The following is a 23,819-nucleotide window of genomic DNA, read 5'->3' on the forward strand; positions in this document are numbered from 1 at the left end:
CGTGGTGCTGAATGCACAGTGTACTTTTCCCTCCGTGTAGTTCATTGCATGTTTAATAATGAAAATACCTACTAAAAGGAGAACGTGGATGTGATTTACTTCTGTGCACGTTAAAAAAGTAAAATAAGTAGCATATCTGGACATGATTTACAGTAGATATATCTGTCAACACAGTCATACCCATGTTGTATAATCCTGTAATATGATTCTGGCCCGTGATGGCAAAAATATATTCTAATGTGGCCCTACATAGAAAATAATTGCCCAGGCCTGCTCTGGAGGTAATATTGGAACGTTGGCCTCTAATGTAACTAAATAATTACCCACTTGGGGGTGCTGTTGCATACCTTTCCCCTTGTAATGCTGTTTACATACAGTTACACTCCCTTTATTGACGCAAGAAATACACTAACTACATGTATGGGTACATATTTTTATTTTGTGTTATGAAATCTTCCCATAATTCATTTGCTGAGATAACAATTAGCCTACTAAAATAATGATGCCTGCCATTCAGAAGAGAGGGTTTGGCAATAGATGTTATATTACGTGTCCATGAGGCTTTAGAAAGGACATTTGTTTGTCATTTTTGTACAATAATGAATGATGAAAAAACATACAGGTTTCGCCAATTGTTCATAAAATGAGTAACTTTATTAGGACATAAGACACTCCAGAAAAGACCCTTGTTTGCAGGACGTCTTTGTTCGTACCTCAGTGTACTGTAGTACACAAGTCTGCTATACTGTATGCACAAAAGCCCAGTTTCAGTATAAAATACTACAAAAATATATGTGAAATATCAGCAAGTGTTTTTACATTATGAGATGACAATGTGAGATGCCAAAAATAAAAGTAGATGTTATTTTCTTTTATAACAAAATGAAAACTTAAATCTGTATATTTCCAGTGAACGTTAACTGCATATCAGTCAGTATTGCTGTTGATATTCCCCACATACTCTCTTATTACAATATATAACGATGATAATCAACCATACATAACCAAGACTTAAAAGAAGAGTTTGAGATACAGAGAAATTAATTAAATTGTCCTTTCTTGACCTCAACAATACAAGGCTGAATAAAATGGATTATCAGATTAGAAATGATAACCTGATCAAGTGTAGATACATTTCTAACCAAGAGTTCTTAACCCAGTCATGTGTTTGAACTTTTAACCATCAGAAACATGGATCTACAGTTTGTGTTCCTCTTCACTTTGGATCCCAGTTCTTCTGCTTGTCTTCCTCCTCCTCTTTCTCCTCCCCCTCCTCCTCTTTCTCTTCCTCCTCCTCAGGGAAGGATACTTTTGATTGGCTCTTGAACAGCTTGACCCCTGGGGTTTGGACAGACAGAGTGCTGGATAGTCATGGGTAATGTGGCAGACTGTGACTGCAGTCACATCAGAGAGATCAATAAGAAACCCCCCCAGTATGTTCTAACAGCTACTAGCTCTTCACACTGACACACACTGTGTCATGATCTACAAGCCTAAACTACAAAAATTGCTGTCTGTGTAGTCCCCTTGCTATCAAAGGATGAAACTATATGTCCATCAGTGTTGGTTCCACTGGTTCCACTGTAGTAAGTGTTTCAGAGGATGATGCTGTGTTGTTGTGTGTAAGCATGATGCTGTTTGTCAGCATAGGGGTCAACTGTCATCTGTCCTGTGACCAGACCATCTGTTAGTTAAGGTTACCAGAGTGCTACTTGCAGCTACAATCAACAGCTCATGTTTCAAAGAGCCTTTTGCACTCTCTTGATAAACACTCAGTGATGACCACTCTTATGACTCAATATTCTTTCTGACTCATATCCGCTGACTACAATCTACATCAGTGGTGCAGTGGTTTACCCACCTTTTTTTCATGGAAAAAAGCATTGAAAGTATAGGGAGCGTTACATTTTTCAACACAACTGGTGATTAGTTCCCCCCCCCCCCCCCCCCCCACTACAGCACTGATCAACATTAACCCACAAGCTGTTGTTTCAAGAAAATACAGTACATAGTGTGTGACTCACTAGACTTGACAATGTGAATTTGTTCACCCTCACCTCCTAAACAACAGTATTGAGCTACATCTGTTACTAATCATTCTACAAATAAAACAACATTGGCTTTTCCTGGCCTACTTGACTGGCCTGGTCCTAGATCGTTGAGGTGACAAGGCAGCACATAGGCCCAGATTCCAACTCCAGTTAACCGCACCGTAAATGGAACGTTATTCCCTTTTTATGGCTTTTCTCTCTATGTGTATTCTAACCTTGAACTTAAGCATAAGAATAGCATGAGATTCACCAACTATTCGTCTAAGGTGGAGCTTGAATAAATCAAGGTGGAGGTGTCTACAGCAGTGGAGGCTGGTGGGTGGAGCTATAGGAGGACAGGATCATTGTAATTTCTGGAATTGAATAAACGGGAAGGTATGACATGTTTGACTCCATTCCATTTGTCATTCGAGCCATTACAATAAGAACGTCCTCCTATAGCTCCTCCCACCAGCCAACTCTGCTCTACAGATATGCTATATTCTGTCCTTGACTTCATTCTCTAATTAATTCCATCACCTTTAAGCGTGAAGAAACCCTGAATACGGTCGAGCGAACCTACTGGTTCCAAGTGGAAAAAGCATCTACTTTCTTTTTTCTATAGAGAACACCATTCTCCATGCACTGCTTTATTCATTATATTTTTTTATAATTTAAAAATATATATATTATTATTATGAACAAAACAAATACCAAAACATAATCATACAACAAGAGTACATAAACCTAACAGACGGGTATTACATATCGAGATGCTTTTTGGTTTTTATACTGACTGATCATTTCAAAATAATATTTCAATTCTATCTTAAACAATGTGAAGAGCAGTTTGTACTCCGCCCATTTCATTTTATGGATAAAGAATATGCCATGAAAGATAAACAAATGAACAATGAAAGTTAAAATCAGGGTCCATATCATTTGGATCAAAATAAAACATAATATCAGAGTCTTTCAAATGAACATGAACTCACTCCAAAATCATCTGACATAAGAACAGTCCCAAAATAAATGGTCAAGAGTTTCTGGGTCACAACCACAAAATACACATTTGTTATCAATAGCTATTTTAAATCTGTGTATAATAAAGGTCTTTATAGGGTAGATTCTATGAATGAGTTTATATACTTCACCTTATTAGATATCAAATATTTGCCAGACAACAACAAGCCTTTGTTCCAGTTCACTTGTCCTAGGATATTGACATATTGTTTTTTTATATACACGTTATTACATTTATAGTTTAAAATGTAAATTCCTTCTAACTGTATTGAGGCTACAAAATCCTCAACAGTTGCACTTGGAGTATTGTTATATTCTCCTAAAAGAAGAATAACACCTTTAGGGACAGCTCTAACAACTATTTGAAACTCCTCAGGAGTGAATGTAACATTGTGTGTTCTCATAAATTCTGGATAACAAGTTTCTCTTCCCTCAATATTTTAAGTTCAGCCATTTCTTTACCTTTCTTCGTGGCTGTTTGTCAAATTTATGCTGCAGTAGTTTATGTGTTGGGGAGCTAGGGTCAGTCTGTTATATCTGGAGTATTTCTCCTGTCTTATCCGGTGTCCTGTGTGAATTTAAGTATGCTCTCTCTTCCTCTCGGAGGACCTGAGCCCTAGGACCATGCCTCAGGACTACCTTGCATGATGACTCCTTGCTGTCGCCAGTCCACCTGGCCGTGCTGCTGCTCCAGTTTCAACTGTTCTGCCTGCGGCTATGGAACACTGACCTGTTCACCTGACATGCTACCTGTCCCAGACCTGCTGTTTTCAACTCTCTAGAGACAGCAGGAGCGGTAGAGATACTCTCAATGATCGGCTATGAAAAGCCAACTGACATTTACTCCTGAGGTGCTGACTTGTTGCACCCTCGACAACTAGTGTGATTATTATTATTTGACCATGCTGGTCATTTATGAACATTTGAACATCTTGGCGTGCCTTATGCACTCAGAAAGGCAGTAGACAAACAACTTACAGAGCTAGAAAAACACGGCATGATCACACCCATAGAATAGTGAATGGGCAGCACCTATAGTTTGCGTTCCAAAAACAAACGGGGGTGTCAGAATATGTCATGATTACAAGGTGTCTGTAAATGCATGGGTGGATGTGGACCAGTACCCCTTACCAAACACCCAGGACTTGTTTGCTACTCTAGCCGGGGGTAAACAGTTCACAAAGTTAGACCTTACACAGGCCTACCAGCAAGGGAAGGTAGATCAAGAGTCAAAGCATTTCCTGACTATAAACACGCTGAAGGGTTTATGCCAGATGAATAGACTGCCTTATGGAGTATCAAGCGCTCTGGCTATATTCCAACGTAATATGGACCAGGTCTTACAGGGTTTACCTGGGGTTGTGTACTTTCTGGATGACATTCTTATCACAGGGAAATCAGCAGAGCACCACTTACAGAATGTAGAAGCAGTGTTACAGAGGCTGTAAGAGCGTGGGTTAAGAGTAAACAGGGACAAGTGTGCATTTTTTCAGTCTAGTGTCACTTACTTAGGTCACGAAAGGGGCTACATCCAGTGCAGGACAAGATTGAAGCCATAGCAAAGGCTCCAGTGCCAACTAACGTGACACGGCTCAAAGCATATCTGGCTTTACTTACCTACTATGGTAAGTTAATGGAGAATCTCTCTACTGTCCTAAAAGAGAGTTCTTACAGAAAGATAGACATTGGGTGTGGTCAAAACAGTTTCAGCAGGCATCTGAAACAACGAACACACAGCTGTCTTCCTCCTCAGTGTTAGTGCACCATGATCCACACATGCCAGTAATATTGGTTTGTGATGCCTCACCATATGGGGTGGGTGCTGTCATCTCACACACAATGCCTGACGGTAGTGAGAGGCATATTGCATACTCACTAAGACAGAGGTGAAGTATTCCCAAATAGAGAATGAGGCCCTATGGATCATATTTGGGGTAGAGAGCAATACAAACTAAAGCCTTATTGGGTGAGAAGGGATGAGCACACTGTAGAAAGTGGTTGTGTGTTATGGGGAATGAGAGCGGTGGTGAAGGCTACTCTACAGCGGGACCTGCTGAAGGAGCTACATGAATACCACTGGGGCATGGTCAAAATTAAAGCTCTTGCAAGGAGCCATTTTTGGTGGCCCAGGTTAGACTCAGACATATAAGACATGGTAAGGAGATGCCAGGTGTGTCAGTCTAATGCTGAACCTTGTACCAGTGCATCATTAGAAATGGCCTGAGAGGCCCTGCTCAAAAGGGAAAGCACCAGTTCTTAGTAGTCACGGATGCATACTCACGCTAGCCAGAAGTAAAGTGTATGAGTAATACTTCAGCTACAGCCACGGTAGAGACACTCCAGGGAATGTTCTCAGCCTACGGGTTAGTTGAGGAGTGTGTTTCAGACAATGGGTCGCAACTGGTGTCAAAAGAGATGGAGACATTCTTCCAGTTGAATGGGGTGAAACACATGAAGTCGGTTCCATATCATGCAGCTTAAAATGGCGCAGCAGAGTGACTTATAAAGAATCTACAACAGGCTCTAGAGAAGGACAAGTCATCAGGACTGTCTGTACAGCATAGTGTGGACAACTTTCTGTTGGCCAACAGGAATACGCCACATGCTACAACTGGAAAAACTCCAGCAGAGTTGTTCCTAAAAAGACAGGTTAGAACAGGTTTATCACTGGTTAAACACAGTTTTCAGCTGACATGCAGTCTAAGATACAGGACAAGGGGGTGGGCAAGCGTCTTCGTTTCTTTTCAGTCGTGAACTAACAGTGCTTGCCCGAGATGACCGGGGAGGAGAGTGAGAGAAATGGGTACCCGGGGTTGTGAAAAGGGTTCTTGGTCCTGGAACCTACTGGGCGCAGACTGAGGGAAAATTGTGTAAGAAGCATGTGGCTCAAATGATAATGCAACACAATGAAAGAGAAGACCTGAATGTGTCAGAGTGGAACATTTCTGATTGGGACTTGGACACTACGACTGTGACGGAAACGCATACAGAGACACAGATTGTGCCAGGCTGTGAGCCTGAGGGTCCAGAGCGTCATGAGAGGCCAAAAATAGTCAGAAAGCCTCCGGACCGATTGGATCTGTAAACAGGTTGAATATGTGTTGATACGTGAAACTCTTTTGGAAAACCAAAAAAGGATGTTTTCAGAGGAAGTGAGAATTTCCATGGAGGAGTGTGGTGTATTGAGAAATATGTTACGTGCTAATGAGTTTAGATTTAAAATGGTTGCACATAGCCAATGGGATTTGTATGCAGAGGTTGAGTTATTTGAATTAACAAATGACAATGGGGTTTCCTTTCTTGCATTGAACTGATTGGATTACAAGATGCAAGGGCGGTTAAAGTTCAATGATGTATTGGGGTGTTGGGCTGAAGACACTATACAGAGTAGTAGACTAGAATGTGTTAAGATGGTGCTGGCTAAAGCTAAAACTGGCGAGTGTAGAGAGTATAGAGATATTGTTATCCACGTCGGCACCAACGATGTTAGGATGAAACAGTCAGAGGTCACCAAGCACAACATAGCTTCAGCGTGTAAATCAGCTAGAAAGATGTGTCGGCATCGAGTAATTGTCTCTGGCCTCCTCCCAGTTAGGGGGAGTGATGAGCTCTACAGCAGAGTCTCACAACTCAATCGCTGGTTGAAAACTGTTTTCTGCCCCTCCCAAAAGATAGAATTTGTAGATAATTGGCCGTCTTTCTGGGACTCACCCACAAACAGGACCAAGCCTGACCTGCTGAGGAGTGACGGACTCCATCCTAGCTGGAAGGGTGCTCTCATCTTATTTTACATTTACATTTTAGTCATTTAGCAGACGCTCTTATCCAGAGCGACTTACAGTAGAGTGCATACATTTTATTACATTTTACATACTGAGACAAGGATATCCCTACCGGCCAAACCCTCCCTAACCCGGACGACGCTATGCTAATTGTGCGTCGCCCCACGGACCTCCCGGTTGCGGCCGGCTGCGACAGAGCCTGGGCGTGAACCCAGAGACTCTGGTGGCGCAGCTAGGACTGCGATGCAGTGCCCTAGACCACTGCGCCACCCGAGAAGTCGGGTGGCGCAGCCGGCCGCATCTTATCTACCAACATAGACAGGGTTCTAACTCCTCTAGCTCCACAATGAAATAGGGTGCAGGCCAGGCAACTAAAAACATTTGTCATAAGAAACTAGCTCCCTGGTATACAGAAAATACCCGAGCTCTGAAGCAAGCTTCCAGAAAATTGGAACGGAAATGGCGCCACACCAAACTGGAAGTCTTCCGACTAGCTTGGAAAGACAGTACCGTGCAGTATCGAAGAGCCCTCACTGCTGCTCGATCATCCTATTTTTCCAACTTAATTGAGGAAAATAAGAACAATCCAAAATGTATTTTTGATACTGTCGCAAAGCTAACTAAAAAGCAGCATTCCCCAAGTGAGGATGGCTTTCACTTCAGCAGTAATAAATTCATGAACTTTTTTGAGGAAAAGATCATGATCATTAGAAAGCAAATTATGGACTTCTCTTTAAATCTGCGTATTCCTCCAAAGCTCAGCTGTCCTGAGTCTGTACAACTCTGCCAGGACCTAGGATCAAGAGAGACACTTAAGTGTACTATATCTCTTGACACAATGATGAAAATAATCATGGCCTCTAAACCTTCAAGCTGCATACTGGACCCTATTCCAACTAAACTACTGAAAGAGCTGCTTCCTGTGCTTGGCCATCCTATGTTGAACATAATAAATGGCTCTCTATCCACCGGATGTGTACCAAACTCACTAAAAGTGGCAGTAATAAAGCCTCTCTTGAAAAAGCCAAACCTTGACCCAGAAAATATAAAAAACTATCGGCCTATATCGAATCTTCCATTCCTCTCAAAAAAAAATGAAAAAGCTGTTGCGCAGCAACTCACTGCCTTCCTGAAGACAAACAATGTATACGAAATGCTTCAGTCTGGTTTTAGACCCCATCATAGCACTGAGACTGCACTTGTGAAGGTGGTAAATGACCTTTTAATGGTGTCAGACCGAGGCTCTGCATCTGTCCTCGTGCTCCTAGACCTTAGTGCTGCCTTTGATACCATCGATCACCACATTCTTTTGGAGAGATTGGAAACCCAAATTGGTCTACACGGACAAGTTCTGGCCTGGTTTAGATCTTATCTGTCGGAAAGATATTAGTTGTCTCTGTGAATAGTTTGTCCTCTGACAAATCAACTGTACATTTCGGTGTTCCTCAAGGTTCCGTTTTAGGACCAATATTGTTTTCACTATATATTTTACCTCTTGGGGATGTCATTCGAAAACATAATGTTAACTTTCACTGCTATGCGGATGACACACAGCTGTACATTATTGCCCTCGCTAGAAGCCTGTGTTTCAGACATAAGGAAGTGGATGGCTGAAAACGTTCTACTTTTAAACTCGGACAAAACAGAGAGGCTTGTTCTAGGTCCCAAGAAACAAAGAGATCTTCTGTTGAATCTGACAATTAATCTTGATGGTTGTAAAGTCGTATCAAATAAAACTGTGAAGGACCTCTGCGTTACTCTGGACCCTGATCTCTCTTTTGACGAACATATCAAGACTGTTTCAAGGACAGCTTTTTTCCAACTACATAACATTGCAAAAATCTGAAACTTTCTGTCCAAAAATGATGCAGAAAAATGAATCCATGCTTTTGTTACTTCTAGGTTAGACTACTGCAATGCTCTACTTTCCGGCTACCCGGATAAAGCACTAAATAAACTTCAGTTAGTGCTAAATACGGCTGTTAGAATCCTGACTAGAACCAAAAAATTTGATCATATTACTCCAGTGCTAGCCTCCCTACACTGGCTTCCTGTTAAGGGAAGGGCTGATTTCAAGGTTTTACTGCTAACCTACAAAGCATTACATGGGCTTGCTCCTACCTATCTTTCCGATTTGGTCCTGCCGTACATACCTACACGTACGCTACGGTCACAAGACGCAGGCCTCCTAATTGTCCCTAGAATTTCTAAGCCAACAGCTGGAGGCAGGGCTTTCTCCTATAGATCTCCATTTTTATTAAATGGTCTGCCTACCCATGTGAGAGACGCAGACTCGGTCTCAACTTTTAAGTCTTTACTGAAGACTCATCTCTTCAGTGGGTCATATGATTGAGTGTAGTCTGGCCCAGGAGTGTGAAGATGAACGGAAAGGCTCTGGAGCAACGAACCGCCCTTGCTGTCTCTGCCTGGCCGGTTCCCCTCTCTCCACTGGGATTCTCTGCCTCTAACCCTATTACAGGGGCTGAGTCACTGGCTTACTGGTGCTCTTTCATGCCGTCCCTAGGAGGGGTGCGTCACTTGGGTGGGTTGAGTCACTGACGTGATCTTCCTGTCTGGGCATTGTCTCAGGATGGTAAGTTGGTGGTTGAAGATATCCCTCTAGTGGTGTGGGGGCTGTGCTTTGGCAAAGTGGGTGGGGTTATATCCTTCCTGTTTGGCCCTGTCCGGGGGTATCATCGGATGGGGCCACAGTGTCTCCTGACCCCTCCTGTCTCAGCCTCCAGTATTTATGCTGCAGTAGTTTATGTGTCGGGGGGCTAGGGTCAGTTTGTTATATCTGGAGTACTTCTCCTGTCTTATCCGGTGTCCTGTGTGAATTTAAGTATGCTCTCTCTAATTCTCTCTTTCTTTCTCTCTCTCGGAGGACCTGAGCCCTAGGACCATGCCTCAGGACTACCTGGCATGATGACTCCTTGCTGTCCCCAGTCCACCTGGACGTGCTGCTGCTCCAGTTTCAACTGTTCTGCCTGCGGCTATGGAACCCTGACCTGTTCACCGGACGTGCTACCTGTCCCAGACCTGCTGTTTTCAACTCTCTAGAGACCGCAGGAGCGGTAGAGATACTCTTAATGATCGGCTATGAAAAGCCAACTGACATTTACTCCTGAGGTGCTGACTTGCTGCACCCTCGACAACTACTGTGATTACTATTATTTGACCATGCTGGTCATTTATGAACATTTGAACATCTTGGCCATGTTCTGTTATAATCTCCACCCGGCACAGCCAGAAGAGGACTGGCCACCCCTCATTGCCTGGTTCCTCTCTAGGTTTCTTCCTAGGTTTTGGCCTTTCTAGGGAGTGCTTCTACACCAGCATTGCTTGCTGTTTGGGGTTTTCGGCTGGGTTTCTGTACAGCACTTTGAGATATCAGCTGATGTAAGAAGGGCTATATAAATACATTTGATTTGTTAAGGAGAACATAAAATAAATCTGTTCCGTTTATTATAAGCATGCTTCGGAGTCTTCCGTAAAAGAACCCAGCATCTTAGGATGCAACACCAGACTTTTATTTTGAAAATGAAATCGGAACTGCAAAGCAACTCTAACGTCTGGGCTAGAGTTGCTTGTTTGACTAGCTAACTTCAACTAGCTACTGTTTGTCTACTGCCAAAAGTTTGTACATATAAAAAAAGATCTGTAACCGAGTAAATGGTGACGTAAAGTAAGAATCGAAAGTGTGAATGTTCATTCAGAGTCGTAACATAGGGTTTGTACGTACTAATTTAACATTTACGTTATGTTTCACGCATGGCTTTTCTTACGATCCTAACAATTTACGTATGGATTTTCGTCCGATCAAAACGATACGTACGTTCAACCTTTTGGCAGCTATCTCACTCCATATGTGTGGAGTTGTGATGGCCTTACCTGGAGTAAAGGGAGGCTGGTGTTGGTAGGGGGTGTCTTTGCGCCTTGGTGTGTCTGCCAGCCGTGGCAGATCCCCTGATAGCTCATCTGCTAGGGTCAGTGTGTCTGTGTGGGACTGGGGCAGTCTGGTAGGAGGCAGGCTGTCTCTTTCTTCACCGTGGCCTCTACAGCAGTCTGTGGGCTCTCTGCCTGTGGAGGACACACACAGTACATTATAGAGGTTCAATGATCACAATTATAATGGTGTTCTTAATTTGTACGGAAATTGGTCTCCTACTCTTAACCTTTGCTCTCCTGACTGAGAAATGTGTGTTTTCTATTTCCTTTCAGATTTTTTCTGGGAACACAGAATGTTGTTTTTGTGTTTCCGTAATTGCATTAATTACCAGTATAATCTGTAGCCCTATGCCTTCCAGCCATGTACAAACCTGGACTGATTCAACATGCAACTGAATTCAAGGCCATCCAGCCTGGGGTGTTTGGCCATGTTGGATATTTTCTAATCCACACACTAATTAACAAGCCAGGTTTGTGAAGAAAATATTTGTTGTAGTATAAAATTGGACCATAAATAGGCTGCTGTGCTGAAATTAGTTGTGATCCTCTGTCCATATTGTCTGAATAACAACTATCTATTTGAGAGACATGCAGTAGGATGGTGTAGCTCTCTCTTTGCCCTGTCTATCACTGCAGCTAAAGTAGGATTGTGTAGCTTCCCTGGTCAGTCAATCAATATCTAATGTAGATTTACAGTGCTACCTCCTGTCTAAGTCAGCACCTGACTAGCTCTGTCACACACTTCAGTGGTCTCTGTGGAGGTATAATGCTGACTACAGACGTTTCATCAGTGTTTCCTACACTCACCAGAATAAAAGGGAGAGTATGAACTAATGGCACTTCCATCTCATCATGTTATGGCAGTTTGTGTGAACAAGGTTCTGTACTGTACCTTTCATGGTGGGTGGAGAGTAGACGCTGTGTTTCCTCTGAGCAGGAGACGACTCTGCACTCTGGACCTGGTGGTGTAGAGGGATGGCGGGAGGAGGTGTAGAGGAGGAATGGTGCGGGTGGAAAAGAACAGCATGAGAACCAACAAGGCAGAGCCAGAGATCCCATTTCACTGATGCTATTTCAGGAATCACTGACAACTGCATCAGAAATGCCTCCTGAACCATAGACAACAGCTAGAGATGAGGTTTTTGCAATCTGGCTATTCTGTCCATATCCAAACATGCAACATTTAAATAAAAGTAGATTTTATGGGAAATTATATTTGTGACATCACATGAATTTGAAACAGAGCAGCCGGGTATGAGTGACAGTGTGTATAACCTACCTCTCCTTGATGTTTGTCATCTGTGGGAGAGAAAAGCAGACAGTTAGTGATGTGCTGACTCCAGCCTATCTGTGTGTTGAGGCTCTGCACACACACACACACACACACACACACACACACACACACACACACACACACACACACACACACACACACACACACACACACACACACACACACACACACACACACACACACACACACACACACACACACACACACACACACACACACACACACAGCGTGTGACATGGTTAATTATAGACTAAGACACTGGGAGAGATGGAGAGAGATGGAGAGAGATAAGATGGTCACACACACACACACACACACACACAGCGTGTGACATGTGACGTGGTTGATTATAGACTAAGACCCTGGGAGAGATGGAGAGAGATGGAGAGAGATGGAGACAGATGGAGACAGATGGAGACAGGTGGAGAGAGATGGAGAGAGATGGAGAGAGATGAGACGGTCACCATGAGGCTGAGGTCAGCAGTAATCTGGACACTGAACCATAAACGCTCAGCCTCATGGTGAGCGGTGACTCATCCACTTTATTCCACTCCACCTCCATTGACATTTCTCTGAATTGAAATTGAGATCTCCAGCAAGCAGAGGGTGATTCATAGGGTGTCATTGAGACAGTTCTGATGATGGGTTTTATCGCCATGAGCATGACAGCTGGAGCTTAAAATCAATAACTAGCTAACCATTTTGTTGATTGAACAGCACTGGGCCATTGATAAAACCTTCTAGCCTTTGTTTGATGAGGAGAACACAAGGACAGTACAAACATGTGAAACACACATGAGCACGTTTATAAATGAATTGGACCGCATCACAGACAAGCCTCTGTTGTATTCTGAAGGTCAACACAGTACAAGAGAACATAAACGGAAGAACAACATGTGAAACACATTAACATGACTCATTTGTTGAATGCATGGCAAGGGGCAACACACAAGCCCTGTATTGTACAGTATGTTGTCCTCTGAGGCCAACTCCATAGTTTTCACAGATTATATATCTGTTTGGGAGTGTTCAATTTAAGCCATAGGGCACTGCTTCTCAAATATGTTGAAACCACATCTGGTTTTCAAGGATACAATTCTGATTCAGGACACACAATAATCCAGGAACACAACACTACAGTAAGGTTCCGTATTAACCTTCCGAAGTGGCCTTTCTTCAAGAGACACAGTTCAGATGACATTCACAGGGAAATATCAGCAAGACAAAGAGCTGTTTGTAGCTGAAATAATGGCTGTGTGAATAGTGAAAAGGGTTCCACACACACCACCTACAGTATGCAGCTCACATACACAGACAGAGCTGAGCAAAACAAGTTTCACTCGACACAAGTAGACAAACTACAGCCACACTACATTACAGTACACCACCCAGTACCATTCACAACACACAGACAGGGTAATGTAATTGTAAAAGGCCATATAGCATAAACAATTTATCAACTAAACAAAGAGCTTGACGAGACAACTAGGCTGGAGAAAACATTGACTACACCCATGGAGACGCAGGTGGAAAGAGGGATGGAGGGAGGGATAGAACCAGGCTCATGAAGGGAGCAGAACTGTCCCATTGGCAGCAGTTCAAATCAAATCAAATTGTATTAGTCACATGCGCCGAATACAACAGGTTTAGACCATACAGTGAAATGCTTATTTACAGGCCCTTAATCAACGATGCAGTTTAAAAGAAATACGAATAAGAATAAGAAATAAAAGTAACAAGTAATTGAAGAGCAGCATTAAAATAACAATAGCGAGACTATATACAGGGGGTACTGGTACAGAGTCAATGTGCGTTGGCACCGTTTAGTTGAGGTAATATGTACATGTAGGTAGAGTTATTAAAGCGACTATGTATAGATGATAACAACAGAGAGTAGCAGCGGTGTAAAAGGGGGGGCAATGCAAATAGTCTGGGTAGCCATTTGATTAGATGTTCAGGTGTCTTATGTCTTGGGTGTAGAAGCTGCTTAGAACCCTCTTGGACCTAGACTTGGCGCTCCGCTACTGCTTGCCGTGTGGTAGCAGAGAGAACAGTCTATGACTTGGGTGGCTGGAGTCTTTGACAATTCTTAGGGCTTTCCTCTGACACAGCCTGGTATAAAGGTCCTGGATGGCAGGAAGTTTGGCCCCAGTGATGTACTGGGCCGTACGTACTACCCTCTGTAGTGCCTTGCGGTCGGAAACCGAGCAGTTGCCATACCAGGCAGTGATGCAACCAGTCAGGATGCTCTCGATGGTGCAGCTGTAGAACCGTTTGAGGATCTGAGGACCATGCCAAATCTTTTCAGCCTCCTGAGGGGGAATAGGTTTTGTCGTGCCGTCTTCACAACTTTCTTGGTGTGTTTGGACCATGTTAGTTTGTTGGTGATGTGGACACCAAGGACTTTGAAGCTCTCAACCTACTCCACTACAGCCCTGTCAATGAGAATGGGGGAGTGCTCTGTCCTCTTTTTCCTGTAGTCCACAATCATCTCCAGTTACCTAAGTTTGCCATAAAACACAGACCTGGACCTGAGGAGGAAGAAATCCATGGATAAAAGACAACCTGGGTCTGTGATGCAACACACACACACATACCGATGCCATTCTGACAATGTAACACCTCTAAACTGGCTCCTGGATGCCTGGCTTCTGTCAGACTATTTAATTGCCACCCAGTAGATTTGTGTTGATGGTTTGTCACTGAGACATAAGTGGCCCAAATGGCACTCTATTTCCTATGAAGTGCACTACTTTTGACCGGAGCCAATAGAGTCAAAGGTAGTGCACTATATAGGGCCCTCAAACTCAACTCTGGACCTCGAAGCCAGTTCCACTGCTATTTTAAATTGTTCTCCTCTAATCAGGGATTTAGATGGGACACAAGGTGGGTGCAATAAATTATCACTTAGAACAGAAAACCATCAGGCGCCGGACCTTGAAGGGTAAGAGTTGAATACTCCTGATATAGGGAATAGTGTTCCATTTGGGAAGCAGACAAGAACACCCCCTACTCTCTGCCAGGAACTCTCTATGAGAAAAATACAGGCCAGCACACCCTCCATCAACTAACAGTACCAACCTTTTCCCTTTCTCAGTACAATGGGACAGATACAACCTGTTTGTATACTGTACAGGCACGCACAGCTTTCTATCAGCTTTGAAGTGTAAAACATACACCAGTGTTTTATTACAGACAGCTCCTGTACTCTCTGTTACAGACACATCTCTAGTTTGGTCCTTATGGCCTCTTCTCACTGTCTCACTGTCATCCACAGCTGTGCCTGGGGGCTTTTGGCATAGGTCCTCCCAGTCTTACTCTATGGTGACCTTTACAAAAGTAGTGGGGAGGATCAGAGTGGGGACAAGGCAGCTTGTTTTGCTGTGACTGTGCTGCAGTGTATGAGTTGTGACTATGGCTAAGCAGCAGGCTGTGCTGGAGTCTGAGCTGTAAGCTGTGGCTGTGTCACAGGGAAGATATTTGTGCTCATGTAACATCGTGACCCTCTCACACAATGTTCTGGATCTCTCACCCCAGGTTAGGTTTCGAATCTCACTGTTTCAGGATGACGCAACACAGACAGAACATTCACCTTGCTGTGCACAGCCTTGTCTTTCTTTTTTACTCTCTTCTGGTTACTCCCATTCACTAGGGCCGACATCAACCTCCCTCCATCCTTCTATCAACCTCCATCCATCCTTCTGTCAACCTCCATCCATCCATCCTATCACCCTCCCTCCATCCTTCTATCACCCTCCATTCCGTCCTTCTACCAACCTCCATCCATCCATCCTTCTATCACCCTCCATTCCATCCTTCTATCAACCTCCATCCATCCATCCTTCTACCACCCTCCATCCATCCTTCCATCACCCTCCACCCATCCTTCCATCACCCTCAATCCATCCTTCTATCAACCTCCATCCATCCTTCTATCAACCTCCATCCATCCTTCTATCACCCTCCAATCAACCTCCATCCATCCTTCTATCACCCTCTATTTCATCCTTCTATCAGCCTCAATCATCCTTCTTTCAACCTCCCTCCATCCTTATATCAACCTCCATCCATCCTTCTATCACCCTCCATCCATCTTTCTATCAATCTCCATCCATCCCTCTATCAACCTCCATCCATCCTTCTATCAACCTCCATCCATCCTATCACCCTCCATCCATCCTTTTATTAACCTTAATCCATCCTTCTATCAACCTCCATCCATCCTTCTATCACCCTCCATCATCCTACTATCAACCTCCAATCACCCTCCATCCATCCTTCTATCACTCTCCATCCATCCTTCTATCACTCTCCATCCATCCTTCTATCACCCTCCATCCATCCTTTTATCACCCTCCATCCATCCTTCTATTACCCTCCATCCATCCTTTTATCAGCCTCCATCCATCCTTCTATCACCCTCCATCCATCCTTCTATCACCCTCCATCCATCCTTTTATCACCCTCCATCCATCCTTCTATCACCCTCCATCCATCCTTCTATCACCATCCATCCATCCTTCTATCACCCTCCATCCATCCTTCTATCACCCTCCATCCATCCTTCTATCACCCTCAATCCATCCTTCTATCAACCTCCATCCATCCTTCTATCAACCTCCATCCATCCTTCTATCACCCTCCAATCAACCTCCATCCATCCTTCTATCACCCTCTATTTCATCCTTCTATCAGCCTCAATCATCCTTCTTTCAACCTCCCTCCATCCTTATATCAACCTCCATCCATCCTTCTATCACCCTCCATCCATCTTTCTATCAATCTCCATCCATCCCTCTATCAACCTCCATCCATCCTTCTATCAACCTCCATCCATCCTATCACCCTCCATCCATCCTTTTATTAACCTTAATCCATCCTTCTATCAACCTCCATCCATCCTTCTATCACCCTCCATCATCCTACTATCAACCTCCAATCACCCTCCATCCATCCTTCTATCACTCTCCATCCATCCTTCTATCACTCTCCATCCATCCTTCTATCACCCTCCATCCATCCTTTTATCACCCTCCATCCATCCTTCTATTACCCTCCATCCATCCTTTTATCAGCCTCCATCCATCCTTCTATCACCCTCCATCCATCCTTCTATCACCCTCCATCCATCCTTTTATCACCCTCCATCCATCCTTCTATCACCCTCCATCCATCCTTCTATCACCCTCCATCCATCCTTCTATCACCATCCATCCATCCTTCTATCACCCTCCATCCATCCTTCTATCACCCTCCATCCATCCTTCTATCACTCTCCATCCATCCTTCTATCACTCTCCATCCATCCTTCTATCACCCTCCATACATCCTTCTATCAACCTCCATCCATCCTTCTATCACCCCCCATCCATCCTTCTATCACCCTCCATCCATCCCTCTATCAACCTCCATCCATCCTTCTATCAACCTCCGTCCATCCTATCACCCTCCATACATCCTTCTATCAACCTCCATCCATCCTTCTATCACCCTCCATCCATCCTTCGATCACCCTCCATCCATCCTTCTATCACCATCCATCCATCCTATCACCCTTCATACATCCTTCTATCAACCTCCATCCATCCTATCACCCTCCATCCATCCTTCTATCACCCTCCATCCATCCTTTTATCAGCCTCCATCCATCCTTTTATCAGCCTCCATCCATCCTTTTATCAGCCTCCATCCATCCTTTTATCAGCCTCCATCCATCCATCCAATCACCCTCCATCCATCCATCTATCACCCTCCCTCCATCCTTCTATCACCCTCCATCCATCCTTCTATCACCCTCCATCCATCCTTCTATTACCCTCCATCCATCCTTCTATCACCCTCCATCCATCCTTTTATCAGCCTCCATCCATCCTTTTATCAGCCTCCATCCATCCTTCTATCACCCTCCATCCATCCTTCTATCACCCTCCATCCATCCAATCACCCTCCATCCATCCATCTATCACCCTCCCTCCATCCTTCTATCACCCTCCATCCATCCTTCTATCACCCTCCATCCATCCAATCACCCTCCATCCATCCTTCTATCACCCTCCATCCATCCAATCACCCTCCATCCATCCTTCTATCACCCTCCATCCATCCTTCTATTACCCTCCATCCATCCATCTATCACCCTCCCTCCATCCTTCTATCACCCTCCATCCATCCTTCTATCACCCTCCATCCATCCAATCACCCTCCATCCATCCTTCTATCACCCTCCATCCATCCAATCACCCTCCATCCATCCTTCTATCACCCTCCATCCATCCTTCTATCAACCTCCATCCATCCTATCACCCTCCATCCATCCTTCTATTAACCTTAATCCATCCTTCTATCAACCTCCATCATCCTTCTAACAACCTCCATCCATCCTTCTATCACCCTCCATCCATCCTTCTATCACCCTCCATCCATCCTTCTATCACTCTCCATCCATCCTTCTATCACCCTACATCCATCCTTCTATCACTCTCCATCCATCCTTCTATCACCCTCCATCCATCCTTCTATCACCCTCCATCCATCCTTCTATCACCCTCCATCCATCCTTCTATCAACCTCCATCCATCCTTCTATCACCCTCCATCCATCATTCTATCAACCTCCATCCATCCTTCTATCAACCTCCATCCACCCATCCTTCTATCACCCTCCATCCATCCTTCTATCAACCTCCATCCATCCTTCTATCACCCTCCATCCATCCTTCTATCAACCTCCATCCATCCTTCCTTCTATCACCCTCCATCCATCCTTCTATCAACCTCCATCCATCCATCCATCCTTCTATCACCCTCCATCCATCCTTCTATCAACCTCCATCCATCCATCCTTCTATCACCCTCCATCCATCCTATCACCCTCCAATCACCCTCCATCCATCCTTCTATCACCCTCCATCCATCCTTCTCCCCCCAGACCTCTTATAGTAACACTCAATTTTGTGTACCCCATAAGAATAGTCTCGAGCTCTCATTCAACCCATATTAACAAAACTCCTTCATATCCCACAGCTCTTCATTAAATATCAACAGACGGATCTGAAAGAAAACACTTTATTGACATAATAAGATCGAGCCAAAAAGTCTTAATTCTTCTCTTTAGCAGTAAAACTCGAGTAAGTTGGGATACATACATAAACAAAACCCCTCTAAACTCAAATGAGCCTCTACTGAAGCATAACATGCTCAATGCCAGTAGACTAGAGCAAAACAAAAAACAAAACAATTGTCACATGAAGACACACATAACATCCATGACAGTTTGCGAGTCATGCGGAGTGAGGCTTGGCAAATGGCTTCAACATTCTGGCCACACATTCCATTGCAACACAGGAAATAAAAGAAATTCAAATTCCATTGCTTTTCAGTGAGGAAAATTACAATTGGAATTGGAATTTCAGTTTATTTCCGGAATTTAATGAATTGACCCCAACCCTGTTCTTCACTCAGTAGCAGTGTCTTACCTGCTGTAGTTAGGTCTGGTGGAAGATAGATGACATGGGTAGCTGGTGTAGGTCTCCTCTTACGGATCTGTTATGTGGAGACAGGACATGGCGGGATAGGACAGGACGGGACAGTACAGGAAAGAGAGGTGTTCAAGTGTGGCGCTGAAGATAACTGGAGACAGACAACAAGCACCAGTAACCCAGTAGCATGTGATACAGACTTGCTGTGTGTGCATGTTTTACAAAGTGGTAGAGCAGAGTTTAGTGTCAATACAATCAATGACCTACAGTACCAGTCAAAAGTTTGTACACACCCTACTCATTCAAGGGTTTTTCTGTATTTTTACTATTTTCTACATTGTAGAATAATAGTGAAGACATCAAACTATGAAATAACACCTGGAATCATGTAGTAACCGAAAAAGTGTTCAATCAAAATATATTTTATATTTGAGATACTTCAAAGTAGCCACCCTTTGCCTTGATGACAACTTTGCACACTATTGGAATTCTCTCAACCAGCTTCACGAGGTAGTCACCTGGAATGCATTTCAATTAACAGGTATGCCTTGTTAAAAGTTATTTTGTGGAATTTCTTCTTAATGCGTTTGAGCCAATCAGTTGTGTTGTGACAAGGTAGGGGTGATATACAGAAGATAGCCCTATTTGGTAAAATACCAAGTCCATATTATGGCAAGAACACCTCAAATAATTTTTCTTTATTTAACTAGGCAAGTCAGTTAAGAACAAATTCTTATTTACATTATTTACAGCAGCCTCTCAAACACTAACCTGGACTACGCTGGGACAATTGCGCGCTGCCCTTTGGGACTCCCAATCACGGCCGGTTGTGATACAGCCTGGAATCGAACCAGGGTCTGTAGTGACGCCTCTAGCACTGAGATGCAGTGCCTTAGACCGCTGCGCCACTCAGGAGCCCAAAGAGAAACGACAGGCCATCATTACTTTAAAACATGAAGGTAAAAATTTCAAGAACTGAAAGTTTCTTAGAGTGCAGTCGCAAAAACCATCAAGCGCTATGATGAAACTCGCTCTCATGAGGACCGCCACAGGAAAGGAAGACCCAGAGTTACCTCTGCTGCAGAGGATAAGGCCATTAGAGTTACAAGCCTCAGAAATTGCAGCCCAAATAAATGCTTCACAGAGTTCAAATAACAGACACATCGCAACATCAACTGTTCAGAGGAGACTGCGTGAATCAGGCCTTCATGGTCGAATTGCTGCAAAGAAACCATTACTTAAGGACACCAATAAGAATAAGAGATTTGCTTGGGCCAAGAAACATGAGCAATGGACATTAGACCGGTGGAAATCTGTCCTTTGGTCTGATGAGTCCAAATGTGAGATTTTTGGTTCCAACCGCCGTGTCTTTGTGAGATGCAGAGTAGGTGAAGGGATGATCCCCGCATGTGTGGTTCCCACCATGAAGCATGGAGGAGGTGTGATGGTGCTTTGCTGGTGACACTGTCAGTAATTTATTTTGAATTCAAGGTACACTTAACCAGCATGGCTACTGCAGCATTCTGCAGCAATACGCCATCCCATCTGGTTTGCGCTTAGTGGGACTATCATTTGTTTTTCAACAGGACAATGACCCAACACACCTCCAGGCTGTGTAAGGGCTATTTGACCAAGAAAGAGAGTAATGGGGTGCTGCATCAGATGACCTGGCCTCCACAATCACCCAACCTCAACCCAATTGAGATGGTTTGGGATGAGTTGTACTGCAGAGTGAAGGAAAAGCAGCCAACAAGTAAGTGCTCAGCATATGTGGGAACTCCTTCAAGACTGTTGGATAAGGTTTCCAGGTGAAGCTGGTTGAGAGAATGCCAAGAGTGTGGAAAGCTGTCATCAAGGCAAAGGGTGGCTACTTTGAAGGTTCTAAAATATATTTTGATTTATTTAACACTTTTTTGCATACTATATGATTGAATATGTGTTATTTAATAGTTTTGATGTCTTCCCTATTATTCTACAATGTAGAAAATAGTAAAAAATAAAGAAAAACCCTTGAATGAGTAGGTGTGTCCAAACTGTTGACTGGTACTGTAGGTTCGGAGAGGGGTGGCTGTGTAGGTGGTGGTGGGGAGCGGGAGAGGTTGGCCAAAAATTGGGATGAAGCAATCTTTCTAAAATCACAATAGTGACATATAAGGATACAATCAAATAGAAAAAAAAATAATCCCAATCAATATTCACTCAAAGCACTGAGAAGTTGTAATAACAGTTTGGCAACTAAGATTGTGACAAATAAATCCAGAAATTGGTGGGGGCAGGGGAAAATCCATGTCATAAAACATATTTTCCAACCAGGCATAATATGATCAAAGTAAAGCTTATTCTGCCAGTCAGTCTCAAGAGGAGCTAGCTCTTCACAGCCCCTACTCCTTCAACAAGCCCACCATCCCATTACCATCCCATTACCATGTCATAATGGTAAAAACATTTATTACCATATCGTATCGAAGCTGAATGTTCTTACTCACATGCTCCGATGCCTGAGGGTCCAACTGACTCTGAAACACAGGCACAGAAAACTGGATCTTCTTAGGACTGTTGGACTCCATGCTGGACTCCATGTTTTGAGTGGAAAGAGAGAGTAGGAAAGAAAGTAAGAGAAAGAGACGAAGAGAGGGGACTGCGTTGGGAGCAGCTGCACACAGCAGCAGCCTCTCTTCTCTTCTGTTCCTTTCCCTTCCTTATGAGCCCTGGGATATCTTTACTGGACAGCCCAGCCTGCCTCCCCCTGCCCCGTCCGAGAGAGAGAGAGGGAGGGAGGGAGAAAAGGAGAGAGAGAGAAAAAAAAAGAGAGAGAGAGGGAGAAAAGGCGAGAGAGTGAGGGAGAAAAAGAGAGAGAGAGGGAGGGAGAAAAGGAGAGAGAGGGAGGGAGAAAAGGAGAGAGAGAGGGAGGGAGAAAAGGAGAGAGAGAGAGGGAGGGAGAAAAGGAGAGAGAGAGGGAGAAAAGGAGAGAGAGAGAGAGAGAGAGAGGGAGAAAAGGAGAGAGAGAGAGGGAGGGAAAAGGAGAGAAAGAGAGGAAGGGAGAAAAGGAGAGAGAGAGAGAGGAAGGGAGAAAAGGAGAGAGAGAGAGGGAGGGAGAAAAGGAGAGAGAGGGAGGGAGGGAGAAAAGGAGAGAGAGGGAGGGAGGGAGGGAGAAAAGGAGAGAGAGAGGGAGGGAGGGAGAAAAGTAGAGGAGGGAGAAAAGGAGAGAGAGAGAGAGGGAGGGAGAAAAGGAGAGAGAGAGGGAGGGAGGGAGAAAAAGAGAGAGGGAGGGAGAAAAGGAGAGAGAGAGGGAGGGAGAAAAGGAGAGAGAGAGGGAGAAAAGGAGAGAGAGAGAGAGAGAGGGAGAAAAGGAGAGAGAGAGAGGGAGGGAAAAGGAGAGAAAGAGAGGAAGGGAGAAAAGGAGAGAGAGAGGAAGGGAGAAAAGGAGAGAGAGGGAGGGAGGGAGAAAAGGAGAGAGGGAGGGAGGGAGGGAGAAAAGGAGAGAGAGAGGGAGGGAGGGAGAAAAGTAGAGGAGGGAGAAAAGGAGAGAGAGAGAGAGGGAGGGAGAAAAGGAGAGAGAGAGGGAGGGAGGGAGAAAAAGAGAGAGAGAGGGAGGGAGAAAAGGAGAGAGAGAGAGGGAGGGAGAAAATGAGAGAGAGAGGGAGAAAAGGAGAGAGAGAGAGAGGGAGGGAGAAAAGGAGAGAGAGAGAGAGGGAGGGAGAAAAGGAGAGAGAGAGGGAGGGAGAAAAGGAGAGAGAGAGAGGGAGGGAGGGAGGAAAGGAGAGAGAGGGAGGGAGAAAAGGAGAGAGAGAGGGAGGGAGAAAAGGAGAGAGAGAGGGAGGGAGAAAAGGAGAGAGAGAGGGAGGGAGAAAAGGAGAGAGAGAGGGAGGGAGAAAAGGAGAGAGAGATGCACTCCACAACCTCACATACTCCTCTAGTGTCCAGTTCACTACCTCAGCAGTCTCCCTTCCCCCAGCTGGGTCGAGTGCTCTCTCTCTGTATAATGACACCGCAGCTCAGAAGTGCAATATAAGCCCCCGGAGGAACAAGGCTGGTGCAAGGTTAATTATTGATAACCCAAGTTCAGGAAGTCACTGGCCTCTTCACCCCCCTCTCTCTCCCCAGGGGAGGGGACTGAAAAATGCTAACATTCTGTGATGTATGCCCAAACCTGTCATGTTTCATAGTTTTATATTGAGCAAAACCCTTGAGTAACACAAGACAACACTCAAAAGTCATGCCTGTACATTCAGACTGCTTAGTGTGGTCTGAACTCAGCAGTTCTC

At 44.3% G+C, this 23,819-nt stretch overlaps 1 protein-coding gene across 2 annotated transcripts; it reads right to left on the reverse strand.

Annotated features, from left to right (window-relative positions):
• Positions 1-419: 419 nt before the first annotated feature.
• Positions 420-22,268, reverse strand: LOC139538876 (protein phosphatase 1 regulatory subunit 1A-like). 2 transcript variants are annotated; one of them, XM_071341396.1, is made up of 7 exons: positions 22,041-22,268; positions 20,326-20,454; positions 19,552-19,618; positions 12,063-12,082; positions 11,676-11,742; positions 10,727-10,915; positions 420-1,338 (listed from the first exon to the last, which is right to left on the reverse strand). In XM_071341396.1, exons 1-7 carry the CDS (start codon positions 22,131-22,133, stop codon positions 1,217-1,219), a joined length of 687 nt encoding a protein of 228 aa, XP_071197497.1. In that variant the 5' UTR covers positions 22,134-22,268; the 3' UTR covers positions 420-1,216. The 2 variants fall into 2 exon arrangements, with proteins under 2 accessions (XP_071197497.1, XP_071197498.1); XM_071341397.1 differs by lacking the exon at positions 20,326-20,454 and having other exon boundaries at positions 22,041-22,266.
• Between the last annotated feature and the right edge of the window lie 1,551 nt (positions 22,269-23,819).

Source organism: Salvelinus alpinus, chromosome 14, assembly GCF_045679555.1.
Source record: "Salvelinus alpinus chromosome 14, SLU_Salpinus.1, whole genome shotgun sequence".
Taxonomy (NCBI): Eukaryota; Metazoa; Chordata; class Actinopteri; order Salmoniformes; family Salmonidae; genus Salvelinus; species Salvelinus alpinus.

Coding starts and splice junctions, on each gene's coding strand:
- LOC139538876 (XM_071341396.1), bottom strand. CDS start 22,133: ATGGAGTCCAGCATGGAGTCCAACAGTCCTAAGAAGATCCAGTTTTCT. Junction 12,083..19,551: donor ACCAGACCTAACTACAGCAG/GTAAGACACTGC, acceptor TCTCTCCCACAG/ATGACAAACATCAAGGAGAG. Junction 1,339..10,726: donor CCAGCCTCCCTTTACTCCAG/GTAAGGCCATCA, acceptor TCCAAACCCCAG/GGGTCAAGCTGTTCAAGAGC.